Source organism: Rana temporaria, chromosome 12 (assembly GCF_905171775.1).
Source record: "Rana temporaria chromosome 12, aRanTem1.1, whole genome shotgun sequence".
Taxonomy (NCBI): Eukaryota; Metazoa; Chordata; class Amphibia; order Anura; family Ranidae; genus Rana; species Rana temporaria.
The window spans coordinates 20,184,125-20,198,634 of record NC_053500.1 but is presented as its reverse complement, the minus strand read 5'-3'; the positions used below and the strand labels follow the sequence as shown (position 1 = coordinate 20,198,634).

The 14,510-nt window shown below is 43.5% G+C and overlaps 1 protein-coding gene across 2 annotated transcripts in view; it reads left to right on the top strand.

Annotated features, from left to right (window-relative positions):
• Positions 1-14,510, top strand: part of CDH4 (cadherin 4) — an 836,782-nt gene that overhangs the window by 716,665 nt on the left and 105,607 nt on the right. For both annotated transcript variants that reach the window (XM_040331280.1, XM_040331281.1), the window contains exon 6: positions 5,826-5,970. In XM_040331280.1, coding sequence (XP_040187214.1) covers positions 5,826-5,970 — 145 coding nt within the window. The remainder of the gene's footprint in view (positions 1-5,825; positions 5,971-14,510) is intronic.

Here is a 14,510-nt window from a genome sequence, read left to right as displayed (position 1 = left end):
ACAAACCCCAGGAGCGTCTGTTTTCCCTGCTAGGGTAACACAGCTGCAGCTTCTCTCCCCATGCACCCTATAAATCAGAGGAGACTTAATGGCTTCCACAAAGAGAAGCATTGACAGGCTTGTACATGGAGCGGGGCCTTTGCTTCCATCTGACAAACGCTAAGAAGCTTCCTGTGTGCTCGCCGGATTACCCTCCATACAAGCTGCCTGTCTCTGCATTGCGGTAATGACTTTCAGTCACTTCATTTTTTTCTTCTCTGTCTTCCCAAAGCAAGGACGACATGCTACAGCATCTGTCTCCCAGCCAGAGGTGAGCAGCTTTCCCAGGCTGTCAATCAATTTCCTTCAGCAGAACATATGTTTCCCCAGCTCCTGGTACCAAGCCCGTCTGCAGAGAATAATCGCAATATGCAATTCGATTTCTTTTATTTTCATCTTACACAACCATTAGGAGTGTGCCAGGGTTTCCGTATGACTTGGGGATGATAACATCTTCATGAGACCCAGCATGGTGATACCATCACTCTGCACCCTGCAACATCAACCTGCGCCCTGCAATCCCCAAGACCCCGCAACATCACTCTGCGCCCCGCAACATCACTCTGCACCCTGCAACATCAACCTGCACCCTGCAATCCCCAAGACCCTGCAACATCACTCTGCACCCTGCAACATCAACCTGCACCCTGCAATCCCCAAGACCCTGCAACATCACTCTGCACCCTGCAACATCAACCTGCGCCCTGCAATCCCCAAGACCCCGCAACATCACTCTGCACCCCGCAACATCACTCTGCGCCCTGCAGCACCACTCTGCACCCCACAATATCACTCTGCGCCCTGCAACATCGCTCTGCGCCCCGCAGCATCGCTCTGTGCCCTGCAGCATCGCTCTGCGCCCTGCAGCATCACTCTGCGCCCTGCACATCACTCTGCACCCTGAAACATCACTCTGCGCCCTCCAACATCACTCTGCACCCTGCAACATCAACCTGCGCCCTGCATTCCCCAAGACCCCGCAACATCACTCTGCGCCCCACAACATCACTCTGCACCCTGCAACATCACTCTGCGCCCTGCAGCACCACTCTGCACCCCACAACATCACTCTGTGCCCTGCAGCATCACTCTGTGCCCTGCAACATCAACCTGCGCCCTGCAATCCCCAAGACCCTGCAGCATCACTCTGCGCCCTGCAACATCACTCTGCACCCTGAAACATCACTCTGCGCCCTCCAACATCACTCAGCGCCCTGCAATATCACTTTGTGCCCTGAAACATCACTCTGCACCCTGCAATATCAGTTTGTGACCTGAAACATCACTCTGCACCCTGCAGCATCACTCTGCGCCCCGCAACATCGCTCTACGCCCCGCAACATCGCTCTGCGTCCCTAAAAACCATCGCTCTGCGCCCTGCAGCATCGCTCTGCGCCCTGCAGCATCACTCTGCGCCCTGCAGCATCACTCTGCAACATGTCTCTGTGCCCTGCAACATCACTGCGCACCCTGCAACCTTGCCAGGTCTTCTCTGCTATTTTCTCCCTCTGTTCTTCTTCCGATGTTGACTCGACACTCTCTCCCTCTCTAACGCTGGGTGCGCGGTGTGCCACTATGTATGTTGGCATGGGGCGGGGTCACCGCCTGGGGCATGATGGGACGATGACATCAGCACGTGGGACCACCCCATGCCAATATAAGTCATTGCACAAGGCATTACATCGGGAGATCGCGTTCGGTCAGCATCGGAAGAAGAACAGAGGGAGAAGACATCAGAGAAGACCTGGCAAAAGAGCGAGAAGACAGCGGAGAAGACCCGACGAGGCAGAAGACAGCGGACAGAGGGAGAAGAACTGGAGAGGGCTAGAAGACATTAGCGGAGAATAATCAAACAGGGAAGAACAACTGGCAGAGGCAGAAGACATAAGCGGAGGAGGGAGAAGAGCTGGAGAGGGGAGGAGAAATCGGAAGAGATGCTGGAGATGCCTTAATAAAGTACTTTAAAAACCTGCGTACAGTGTTTATTTTTGACACTTTTTTTTAGGTGAATGGGTAAGGGTACAATGTACCCAATACTCATTCACATAGGGTGGGGGCCAGGGATCTGGGGGAGCCCCCTTCTTAACCACTTAAGGACCAAGCCTGTTTTTCAGACTCCGTGTTTACAACAGATTTTTTGCTAGAAAATTACTTAGAACCCCCAAACATTATATATATTTTTTTTCTAACACCCTAGAGAATAAAATGGCGGTCATTGCAATACTTTTTGTCACATCGTATTTGAAGCGGTCTTACAAGCGCATTTTTTTGGGAAAAAAATCACTTTTTTGAATAAAAAAATAAGACAACAGTAAAGTTAGTCCATTTTTTTTATATTGTGAAAGATGATGTTACACCAAGTAAAATGATACCCAACATGTCACGCTTCAAAATTGCGCCCGCTCATGGAATGGCGTCAAACTTTTACCCTTAAAAATCTCCATAGGCGACGTTTAAAAAATTCTATAGGTTGCATCTTTTGAGTTACAGAGGAGGTCTAGGGCTAGAATTATTGCTCTCGCTCTAACAATTGCGGTGATACCTCACTTGTACGGTTTGAACACTGTTTTCATATGTGGGCGCTACTCACGTATGCTTCTGCGCGTGAGCTCGTTGGGACGGGCGCTTTAAAAATAATATTTTTTGGTTTTCTTATATATTTTGATTGATTTTATTTATTTTTACACTGTTTTAGAAAAAAAAAATGTCACTTTTATTTCTATTACAAGGAATGTAAACATCCCTTGTAATGGAAAAAAGCATGACAGGTCCTCTTAAATATGAGATCTGGGGTCAAAAAGACCTCACATCTCATATTTAGACAAAAATGCAATTAAAAAATGGCAACAAAAAAATATGCCTTTAAGACGCATGGGCGGAAGTGATGTTTTGATGTCGCTTCCACCCTGCTATGCTATGGAGACGGGTGGGGGCCATCTTGGATTGGAATAAATACTTATAGAGCGCCGAATGCGAGTTGTGAAACTCGCGTCTTGCCCTCACTCGTATACATGGCAGGCCCCCGTGAAGGACCCGATCGCCTCCGCCGCTGCCGACGGCTCCGGTAAGCGGCAGAGGGCGCAGGAGAGCGCCGGGAGGGGGGGCCCCTCTCCCACCCCCGATAACTAATCCGCAGCAGAGACCACCATTATCGTTTACAGGACCGGCCACGTTAAAGATGGATATCTTGGTTGTGGCAGCATCGGCTGCCGTTACTGAGATATTCATCTTTAAAGTGATGACGTATATGTACGTGAGCCGGTCCTTGAGTGGTTAAAGGGGGCTTCCAGATTCCGCAGACCCTGGCAACCACCGGCCAGAGTTGTCGGGAAGAGGCCCTTGTCCTTATTAACATGGGGACAAGGTGCTTTGGAGTGGGTGGGTGGGGCGCAGGGATCCCATTTTTTTTGTGTTTTGGCTATGATACAGGAAGTGAGGAGAAATCTTGCAGTGGGGACACCCAGGGATTCCTTTGGTTTGGAGGGGTTTTGACTATGACACAGGAAGTGAGGGGAAATCTTCCAGTGGGGACACCCAGGGATTCCTTTAGTTTGGAGGGGTTTTGGCTATGACACAGGAAGTGAGGGGATATCTCCCCAATGTGACACAGATGGCAAAAAAAATCTGCCAGGGGTTATAACCCTCCCCTCTCTACCCCCATATTTTTTTTAAAAAGAAGGAAAAGTTTTGCCTTTAGATCTACTTTAAGCCCACTCTCAGGAGAGCTGCAGGTAGAAGCAGCGTGCATCAAAAGAGTTAACCATCTCAGCTGTCTCATTCACACACACTGTGTTTGCAGCATCTCCCTAGCGAGAACTCTGAATAATATGACAGCATCATTTCAGTGTCAGATCAGTGAACCCACACAATCATCACATCTGGAAAGGAACCAGCCGCTCACACCTCACCAGCATCACAACTGCCAGCTGACATGATTTGTTAAAGACAATCCGCACTCCCGAAATGTAAATATGCATTTGTTTCATATGGAAATGTCATAACCAAGTTAAACGCCATTCCGAAATCAGGGAAAAAAATAATAATGTTTCAATTAAGAAAAAGGATTAAAATAAAAACTACATGCCACTTCATAACGATCATTTAAAATGTGAGGATCAGTCATGAAGATGCTTATGTACGAATTTAAATATTCAGACAACACTGTTGCTGGGCACTGATTGGCACTTTTATGGGCACTGAAGGGCACTTTGATGGGCAATGACAGGCATTCTTGATGGGGCACTGATTGGCAGCTGATGGGCACATCTGATGGAGGCTGTGCTGATAATCATTGTGCTGATTATCAGCACAGACCCCCCCCCCCCCTCCTCTGACAGGGAGAGCCAACGATCGCTCTCCCTGTCAGCGCAAACCGAGGAAAGCCAGTTACCGGCACTTCCTGGTTAACGTGATGATCAGCTGTGATTGGTTTGGTTACAGATGATCATACGGTAAGGAGCCTCCGTCAGAGGATCCATACCCCGATCGGAGATGTGGTATGTCCGACTGACACACAGCACCAGCATTAGCTGTGCTGCTTGCCAATCGCGGGCGCGCACCGGCATGTTATCCTGCTGGACATCATTTGACGCCCAGTCAGGAAAACAAAACCACCGCCTGGACATCATTCTGTTATAGGCCGGGCTGGAAGTGGTTAAATAACATAGGACTTGCTGCCTGCTGTGGAGGTCATTTTCACATCTCTTCTTTTGCAGGATGCATTGTTAGGATTTTTTTGTCATGGTGTCACTTTTTGTTGTTATAATTACATAGCATTACATATGAAGAATTAATAATTGCCCGTTTCTAAGCTTTTTTTACTTTGGTTCTGACTCTTCATCTTAAGAGCCGGGGTCGGAGATCTCTTAATCTGCTAAGTTAGCAAGAATGGAAGTACGCGATGATCCATCATGTTTTTGTTGCATGAGGGATCATGGTGGTCTAATACATCTTCTACGGCGTTGCCCCCGACATGTTTACTGGAAGGAGGTTAAAGGTATCATCAACCAGGTTTTCCAGGTTCGGATTAGAGAGGACCCCAAACAATGTCTGTTAGGTATCATAGACGATGTTCTGGAGGAGGAGGCCTCTAAGCAGGCAATAGCTAGGGCCCTTTTTCAGACCTGGAAACGTATTCAGCGGCACTGAAAATCTACAGAACCTCCCTACGGTGAAGGAGTGGATAGAGAAAATGGGTAAAACTTTGAGGCTAGAAAAATACATTTACCAGCATAGGGGCAGCCCCAAAAAAGCAGTGGGAAGCCTGGTTGGGCATTCCTGGGTTGGCCCCGTTAGATCTTGTTCTGGACCGAATGTTATAGCCAAGGTGCCATGGACTCACCATCTGTTGGGTAACTCGCTCATGGTGAATGGGGGACGTGATGTGCCTTTCTATATGCGTAACTGTGTATGGATTCCTGTAAAATCTCTGCACATATGTCACGTGTTGATACTCGCTGTTTCTATCGTGTGTAGTTGATATTACTGAATATGCTTGTTTGATACTCTCTGTATTCTAAAGATTGTAAATGTATAATAAACTGTTTTACTCTGGAGCCTGTATTAGATATATTATATATGCTAAATAGAATTTGTTTTGAGATAGAAAAAAATGTGGCAGTGGCTATCCTGTTAACTGCCTAATGTTAAGCCAGCTCCAAGGATTGCGTGCCATGTCCTTGTAATGTGGTATGATGATTTAGTTTTATCTTGGTAAGGTAAATTGAAGCAATGACCCCAAAACCTTATTGTGCTTTTCTCCTGACTGTGTCCGTTTATGTCTCCAGCTCAGGGCACACGCTGTGGACATGAATGGGAACAAGGTGGAAAATCCCATCGATCTCTCCATCTACGTCATCGACATGAATGACAACCGGCCGGATTTCTCTAGCTTGGTGTTCAATGGCTCAGTGGATGAAGCTTCAAAACCAGGTACTGCCCCCTACTGGGTGACTTTTTTGTCTATTGCTCCTGTGCTATTAGAATGGAAACATGGATGCTGATATCTTATAGTTGCTGGTTAAAGTGGCTCTTCATTCTTAAGGCCGGGTTCACACTGATAATACACGACAGTCATACGACTTTCATCCTACTTTGCTCTGCGACATCAGTCCTACATTGGTCCAACATCCATCCGACTTGAATGAACAGGATACTACTTTGATCCGACTTTGTGATAGTATGACTTGAGCTTTGACCAATCAAAACAATCCCAGTGTGATATACATTCCTATTACTGCTGCTGTAATCACAATGTCGGATGTCAAAAGTCGGATGGTAAGGACAGGGATCCTACTTTGATCCGACTTCAGTGATATTCAATGGGCTCAAGTAGGATCAAAGTCGGACCAAAGTAGTACAGGGAGCATTTTCAAAGTCGGACCAACTTGGGTCAGATCAGTTAAGACGGCTCCTAAAGTCAGTGTGAACCGAGCCAAGTGGGAAAGGCAACACCAAGTTGTGGCCTCAACTCAGCTGGTATAAAAAGAAACCCCTGAAAGCATAGACAAAGGAAAGGGGCGAGACGAGCACATGAACTCCCAGTATCAGCTTATCTAAGGAGAAACCATAACGATAGAACAAGGTTTGCTAGAGCCACGTCGCACGACCGCGCAATTGTCTGTTAAAGCAACGCAGTCCCGAACTGTAAAAAACCCTTGGGTCTTTAGGCAGCATATTGGTCCGGGGCTTAAGTGGTTAATAAACACCCAGCCTCTATGGGGGGGGTGACCTCTAATCAATATCTATTTCCATTTCTATACATGTGTAACTTTGGACTCCAATGAAGATGTTTTTATAACAAAATATTTTTTTGTGTGTTTTGGCATCATTAAAATGTTTGTTATCGCCAAAAAATAAATAAAGACCCTGTTCCTTTAAAGTCTGTTTATAGTGCTTGAGCTGTGTATGAAATATCTGGCTGATCCTACCAGTTTCTACCCTCTCCCATGTATCAGGGCTGCAGAGTCCTGACACCGGAGTTAGTACGCGTCTCCATCATACGCTACTATCTGCAGCTCTTCCTGTGTCTCCTCCTCCCCCCTCACCCTCCCTGTACGTGTCTCCATCATACGCTACTATCTGCAGCTCTCCCTGTGTTTTCTCCCCCTCACCCTCCCTGTACATGTCTCCATCATACGCTACTATCTGCAGCTCTCCCTGTGTCTTTTCCCCCTCACTCTCCCTGTACGTGTCTCCATCATACGCTACTATCTGCAGCTCTCCCTGTGTCTCCTCCCCCTCACCCTCCATGTATATGTCTCCATCATAAGCTACTATCTGCAGCTCTCTCTGTGTCTCCTCCACCTCCCCCTCCCTGTACGTGTCTCCATCATACGCTACTATTTGCAGCTCTCCCTGTGTCTCCTCCCCCTCACCCTCCATGTACATGTCTCCATCATAGGCTACTATCTGCAGCTCTCCCTGTGTCTCCTCCACCCTCACCCTCCCCCTCCCTGCCTGTCATCTCTCACGATCCCTGATCTTTTCATCCCCTCTGTCACATAAAAAGCTACATCCTAGTGCCTGTGCTCTATAAACAACAACAAAAAAATAAAATTTCTACTTGTATTACAATGTATTCATCTTGACCTCTGTTTAATCTTCAACTGCCATAACAGCATACATGTAAGCCGTTATGACAGTTGGGTTGAGAGCAAAATAAATGTGACAGTTGGCATTCCCAGCATGCCAGCAATAGAAATGTTTTTTGAAACTGTTAAATCGATGGGTTTCCTTCCGCTTTATACCGGTAGAAACCGGTTCTTTTTTAAATAACACACAGGCACTAGGATGCAGCTTTTTATCTGACAGAGGGAATGATATAAAGATCCCATAGAGGCTTAACAATCACTTTAATATCTCCTTTTGTTCTAAAATTCCATTTCATTATTATTCCATTAGAAATAATAGGAAAAGGAATAATTTCGGGGTGAAAGTTTTTCAATCGATGAGTGTAGGTGACTTATCCAGAATACATTTGGGGCCAAATCCTCAAAAGAGATACGACGGAGTAATTGCTGTTACTCCGTCGTATCCCTGGTCCTAACTATGGAACTGATCCACAGAATCAGTTTCCCATAGTTAGGGAGAAGATCCGACATGTGTAATTGAATTACACGGTCGGATCTTAGGATGCAGTACCGCATCCGCCGCTGGGGGCATTTTGCGTCGAAATGCCGCCTCGGGTATGCAAATTAGGACTTACGGAGATCCACGAAGCTTTTCAGCTTCGTTTTTTCTCCGTAAGTTATATTTTGCAAACGCAAAATTAGGGCTGCTTTTACAAGGTGTAAACTGTTTACACCTTGTAAAAACAGACCTTTCTTGCTCGCGACGCGATTTTTTTTAAATTTCAATTTTTTTTTGGGCGCCGTATCTTTTTTTTTACCCGACGCAACTTTATTGTCCCGTCGCAATCCACAAAGCCCGAAGTAACGTAATTTTGCGCTATGCACGTTGGGAAAATGACGTCACGAGCATGCGCAGTACGGCCGGCGCGGGAGCGCGCCTCATTTAAATGGTAATCGCCCCCTGGAGAAGAGGAACGCCTTGCGCCGGCGGAATTTAAGTTACACCGCTGCAAATTCCCAGGTAAGTGCTTTGTGGATCGGGCACTAACTTGGGAAATTTGCGGCGGTGTAACTTAAATGGAAAAAGTTAAGTTACGCCGCCTGGCTGAGGATTTGGCCCTTGGTATCTATCACTGTCTATCACTATCCATAGTACTTACCAATCTTGGTGTCTGTATCCCGGTGATGTCCTTTGGCTTTACAGCCGAATCCGAAACATCCAACGACGGCTCTGAAACAGCCGCGTACAAACGTTCGGGTCCTCTTCATTTTGGGGGGCTTTTTGGGGGTATCTGCAGGCTGGTCACTGATACCTCCATCCATAGCTGCCCCTCCTTTGCTGGGTTTCTCTTTGGTGTTTTTCAGAGAAAAAAGCTTTTTACATTTAAATTGTCTCATTATTAAGAAATAAAGAAACTCACTTCGAACTCGAATCTAATTAAATCGAATCAAATCGCAAAGAAAAATCTCAGGAGAGATCAGAAACACGTCTTCACTGGTCAGTGAACACTCAGCTACTGCTGTCTTCCCTCTCTTTATATTGGCTCAGCCGATGACATCACAGGTCATGTGACTTGTTGTTTTTAAATCTCATGATTACTCAGCAAAAAAAATAACTGCCAATTTTTCTTAAAGAAGCCACGTCCTTATTTTTGAACTTTAGGATCACTATATGGATCTAATAGGGACACGGCTCCTTTTAAGAAGATGTTATTCTGAATGAGATTTAACCCTTTCAGTCCCATGGCTGAAATAAATATCTCTATTCTTATGATAACATCTTTTCATTTCTTTTCTTTTCTTGTTATTACACCCCAATTATTTCTCCATTTTTAACCCTTTCACTAAGAAATACTATATTTTTTAAAAATGTATAATCCTTTAACTGCCAAACCAGTTTTTTTCCCCCTATTTCTCTCCCATATGTTACATTATAAATAAAGGAAATCCTGTTTATTTTTAGTGTTGGATGGAGTGGAGAGGGATTATTAGAACCTGTCAGGCTTTTTCCTTTAAAAAAAAAAAAAAAATTGTTAGTTTTTTTTTTTTTTCTCAGTCATCATGAGTTGTTGTTTTTGAAATCTCTTGATGACTCAAAAATAACAGACGATTTTTCTTAACCACTTGCTTACCGGGCACTAAAAAACCCCTCCTGCCCAGACCAATTTTCAGCTTTCAGCTTTCTCACTCTTTGAATGACAATTGCGCGGTCATACAAACGCTGTACTCAAATACAAATGTTATCATTATTTTCCCACAAATAGAACTTTCTTTTGGTGGCATTTGATCACGTCTGCGGTTTTTATTTTTTGGTAAAAAAAATTAAAGACCCATTAAAAAAAAAATACAAAACCGTTTTATATTTCGTGGGAATGCTTCAGCAGTCCCACTATTGTTGTTCGTTTTTTTTATTTATCTTTAATTTAAATTTTATTCCTTATGTTTTTTGGCTCTGTGTAACTTCTGCATACTTTCAGCTATTAAAACCATTCAACTTTTAAAATGTTCAGCTCTCTCAGCTAATGATGGGAACTTCTTCAACTTTTTTTCTACTTTTTTCTACTTTTTAAAATATTACGCTTTTTAACACTTTTTTTTAACATTGAAATCAATGAGAGCATGTGACAGTTTTTGATGGGGGCAGTTTTTGATGGGGCAATATGATGGGGGCATTTTTTGATGGGGCAATAGGATGTGGCAACTTTTGATGGGGCAATAGGATGGGGGTACTTTTTGATGGGGGCAATAGAATAGGGCAGTTTTTAATGGGGCAGTTTTTGATGGGGCAATAGGATGAGGGCAATTTTGATGGTGCAGTTTTAGAAGGGGGCAGTTTTAGATGGGGCAATTTGATGGCAGTTTGTTGGTGGTAAGATGATGGGAGAAATTTGATGGGGGAAGTTTTGATGGTGGTAATATGATGGAGGCATTTTGATGGGGGCATTTTTGATGGTAGAAATGTTATGGGGCAATTTTATGGGGCAGCTCCTGCAAAAGGTAATCACTTTTAAAAAGATGCTAATTAGTGGGAATGCTGATTCTCACTTCAACTTTTTCTTACGGATTTAAGCTATTCATCCAGTTAGCTTTAGCATATCAGCTATTCAGCATTCCCACGCATTTTCTGCAGGAAATGCATTTTCTCGTTAATACTTATTGTTAAGGTAGAGTTCCACTCTTGCATGCTACATTTGGCATGTCATTTTTTTTGGGGGGGGGGGGAGTGGGTACCTAGTTTTGACAGGTACCCAGCTCCCACTTCCACTCTTGTCATCTAGGCAACGCCTCCTCTCCCCCTCCCTCCCTAAAATCTTCTGGGACATGTCACAGGTCCCAGAAGATTGCCCGGAAGTGCGCACCTGGCTGAGAAGCTGTCACAGCCAGGTGCAGAGAGGAGAGGGAGAAGAGCGAGGCTTTGGGCGGCCATATCTCTGACTCAGACAGACAGACTTTTATTAATAAAGGCAGCATTTTTGGAGTGCAGCTGTCCAGATATTCCTTTCCATTGATGAGACATGGTTGTTAGGACGCCAGCAAGTGCTGGCTCCTTAACAACCTGCAGCCCTGAACTGACCTGTCACGTTTAGCAATGGAAGGAATACCACTGCAAAATGCTTTATTTTGCGCTGTATGCAGAGGTATTGACTGCGTGAAAATAAATACCACAAAATAAAATATATATGTAAATACCCCATGAGTTAAATCAACTCCCTTATGTGGATGCTACAAGGGCATCCATGCAGGACCAATTAAGAACTAATAACGAATAGACTGAGAGGTAGCTCTGCTGAAAAGCCAAGTTGCACCATACCATGAGTGAATGCAAAGAGATCTCTTGTCTGTGACCCCGGACAGCCGTGAGTACTGCCACAGAGATTGAACCCTGCAATTAACCTGACGTATAAAATATCACTTGGGTGAGGCTTCTTTTTAAATAGTTGAGCCAGCAAAGTATCATCGCCGCTGCTCACTTTAGTCCGTAGAGCCTCTCTGCAGGAGGCTGATCATATACAGCGGAACCACAAAACAGAGAAGAATAATGGTGATTTCATATATGTTTTCACAAGACAAAAGCCAGAAGGTCCCTCTGGTTTTTCCAGGATGCTTCCGTGGTCTCCTGCCCCGTACGTGGCTTCTAAAGCTTGTTGTTCCTTTGAAACTCTATTGCTTGCTTGAATGTGCTTAATAAGAGCTTTGTGCTTTTTTTTTTCTTTCTTCCACCGCAATGAATAATGTGTAGGAGCTTTGAAGCGGCTCCCTGTGGGAATATCGCTGGTTTAAGGAGCCGGCTCGGAGTTTATGGCACTACTCTGCCAACTGACTGGGCTGGCTTGATCAGTAGTGCCCTGTGTCTGTCACATGATTCAGCTGGGGACCGCAGCGGAGAGACAAAATGCTGAATTTTCATTGAGAAGCTGGCTGCAGAATGCTCAAGTGTCAGCTCACAAGCTAATGAATTGATTAATTAATGAATCGTTTCTATGGCTCCATTTCCTTTGAGGACTTGGCGTAAATAGATATCTAACAATTCAAACTTTATGGTAGGGCTTAGAACAGTAGTGGGCAACCTGATCAGTTTTGTGGCCTTCGTATTTGGTCCATGCTTTTACTATAGTAATGACCACTGTGACAAAAGAAATACCATGCCTCCAAATATATTTGTGCCCTGCAAGTACATATTTGTACTGTGCTATTAGTACTAGTATTAAACTAGTAATATGTTGTGTGTGTATATATATATATATATATATATATATATATATATATATATATTATATTATATTATATAATATTAATATATAATGTAATATAATTAATATTTATATATATATATATATATATATATATATATATATATATATATATATATATATATATATATATATATATATATATAGATATATATATATATATATATATATATATATATATATATATATATATATATATATATATGTGTAATATTAATAAATTAATTCAACTAGTAATATATTGTGTATATATATATATATATATATATATATATATATATATATATATATATATATATATATATATATATATATATATATATATATATATATAATATAATTAATATATATAATATTAATAAATGAATTCAACCAATAATATGTTGTGTATTCAGCTGGGCTTTTTTTCAGCTGGACCTTGGTGGAACTCAGTTCCACCACCTCTGGCTCAGACCCTTTGCTCCCTGCTCAGCACTATCTCTTGTAAACACAGAAGTCCGACTTCTGTGTTTACAAGTGACAGCTTGTCTCTCCCACAAATCTTGTCTCCTGAGTGCAGGATAGGGACAAATGAGATGTGGGTGCCTGGGGTGCAATGCATGATGATCTCTCTGCAAGTGAGAGAGGCAGAGCCATTTACAGTGTACGGGAGTTCCTAGAGCCGGCTGGGAAGAGGAGTGAAAGTGAGATGTGGATGGGGGATGCAGAGGTAAAGTGCTGTGGAAGAAGGCTGAACTCTGCACTCTGTGTGTAGTGCACACCTGAACTCTGCACTCTGTACATAATACACTCCTGGTATTTAATGCCCCCTATAAGACTCTCCCACTGTTAGTGAAATATGAACACACCCAGTATTTGATGCTGTTTGAAGGGTGTGTGCGGGGGTCAAGGGGGTTTTGAGGGGCCATAGTTGAGTTCCTGCACCTATTTTCAGAGAAAAAAAGCCCTGTGTATATATATTATATTATAGAGGCATTGGCCTGCCTCTCCATAGGCTATCCCCTCTTCAGTCTATCATGAATGCTGCTGCCAGACTTATCCACCTACTAACCAGTGTCTGCCAACCCTATCCTCCAATCCCTGCACTGGCTCCCAATCTCCCGGCGAACTACTAACCACAACATACAAAGCCGTTCACAACTCTGCCCCGAGCTACATCACCAATCTTATCTCCAAATATCACCCAAACCTTCCTCTCCGCTGCTCTCAAGACCTCCTACTCTTAAGCTATCTCATCTCTTCCTCCCATGCTCGTCTACAGGATTTCTCCAGAGCCTCTCCCATCCTCTGGAACTCGCTAACTTTTTTTTCTTTTTTTTTTTTTTTTTTTTTTTTTTTTTTTTTTTGTTTTTTTTTTCCGCCTCAGAGAACTTTCAGGATATTCAATCAATTTGCGTTCATTTCGCAGTCTCCTTAGTTCGCATCATGGTTGGAAAATTTATTTATCTATTCATTTCATTTTCTTCCCCTTTTTTTTTTTTTTTTTTTTTTTAATATATATCAGTTAATATACAAAAGAAGAGGGAGGAAAAAAAAATACTTAAATACAAAGATAGGTACATTAGTTTCCCCAAGCCAAACAAACCCTCATCCCACCCTCATGTCACCCCCCGCCCTTCTCCCCACCTACCCACCCTCCCCTACCTCCGGAAGTCAGTCTCCTATTGAATCACTCTTTGCCCGATAATCTTCCTACTCTATGTCAAATCATCTGATCATCCTGTCAATATACCTTGGTGTAAGTTTAAAGTTGGCCCAGTCCTGCCATTTTCGTTTAAATCCGCCTTCTCCTTCCTCTCCCAAAAACCTGAGCTGTTCAGCATAATATATGTCATTGATTCTGCAAAACCAACTCTTCTCTGTCGGGCTCATAGGGTCCTTCCATTGTTTGGGAATCAGACTCTTTGCTGCATCTAGTACGTGAGGAAATAAAGTTCTCATGTACTGTTTAGTTGACATTTCTGTCCCATGGAACAAGCAGACCCATGGATCAGGAGGTATTTTAATTCCGGTTATCTCCTCAATTACCAATAATATATTATTCCAGTATGTTTTGATTTTTGGGCAGGTCCACCATATATGTGACATAGTTCCCACTTCAAGACAGCCCCTCCAGCAATTTTTGGAGGTGTCGTCTTGATAACGGTGT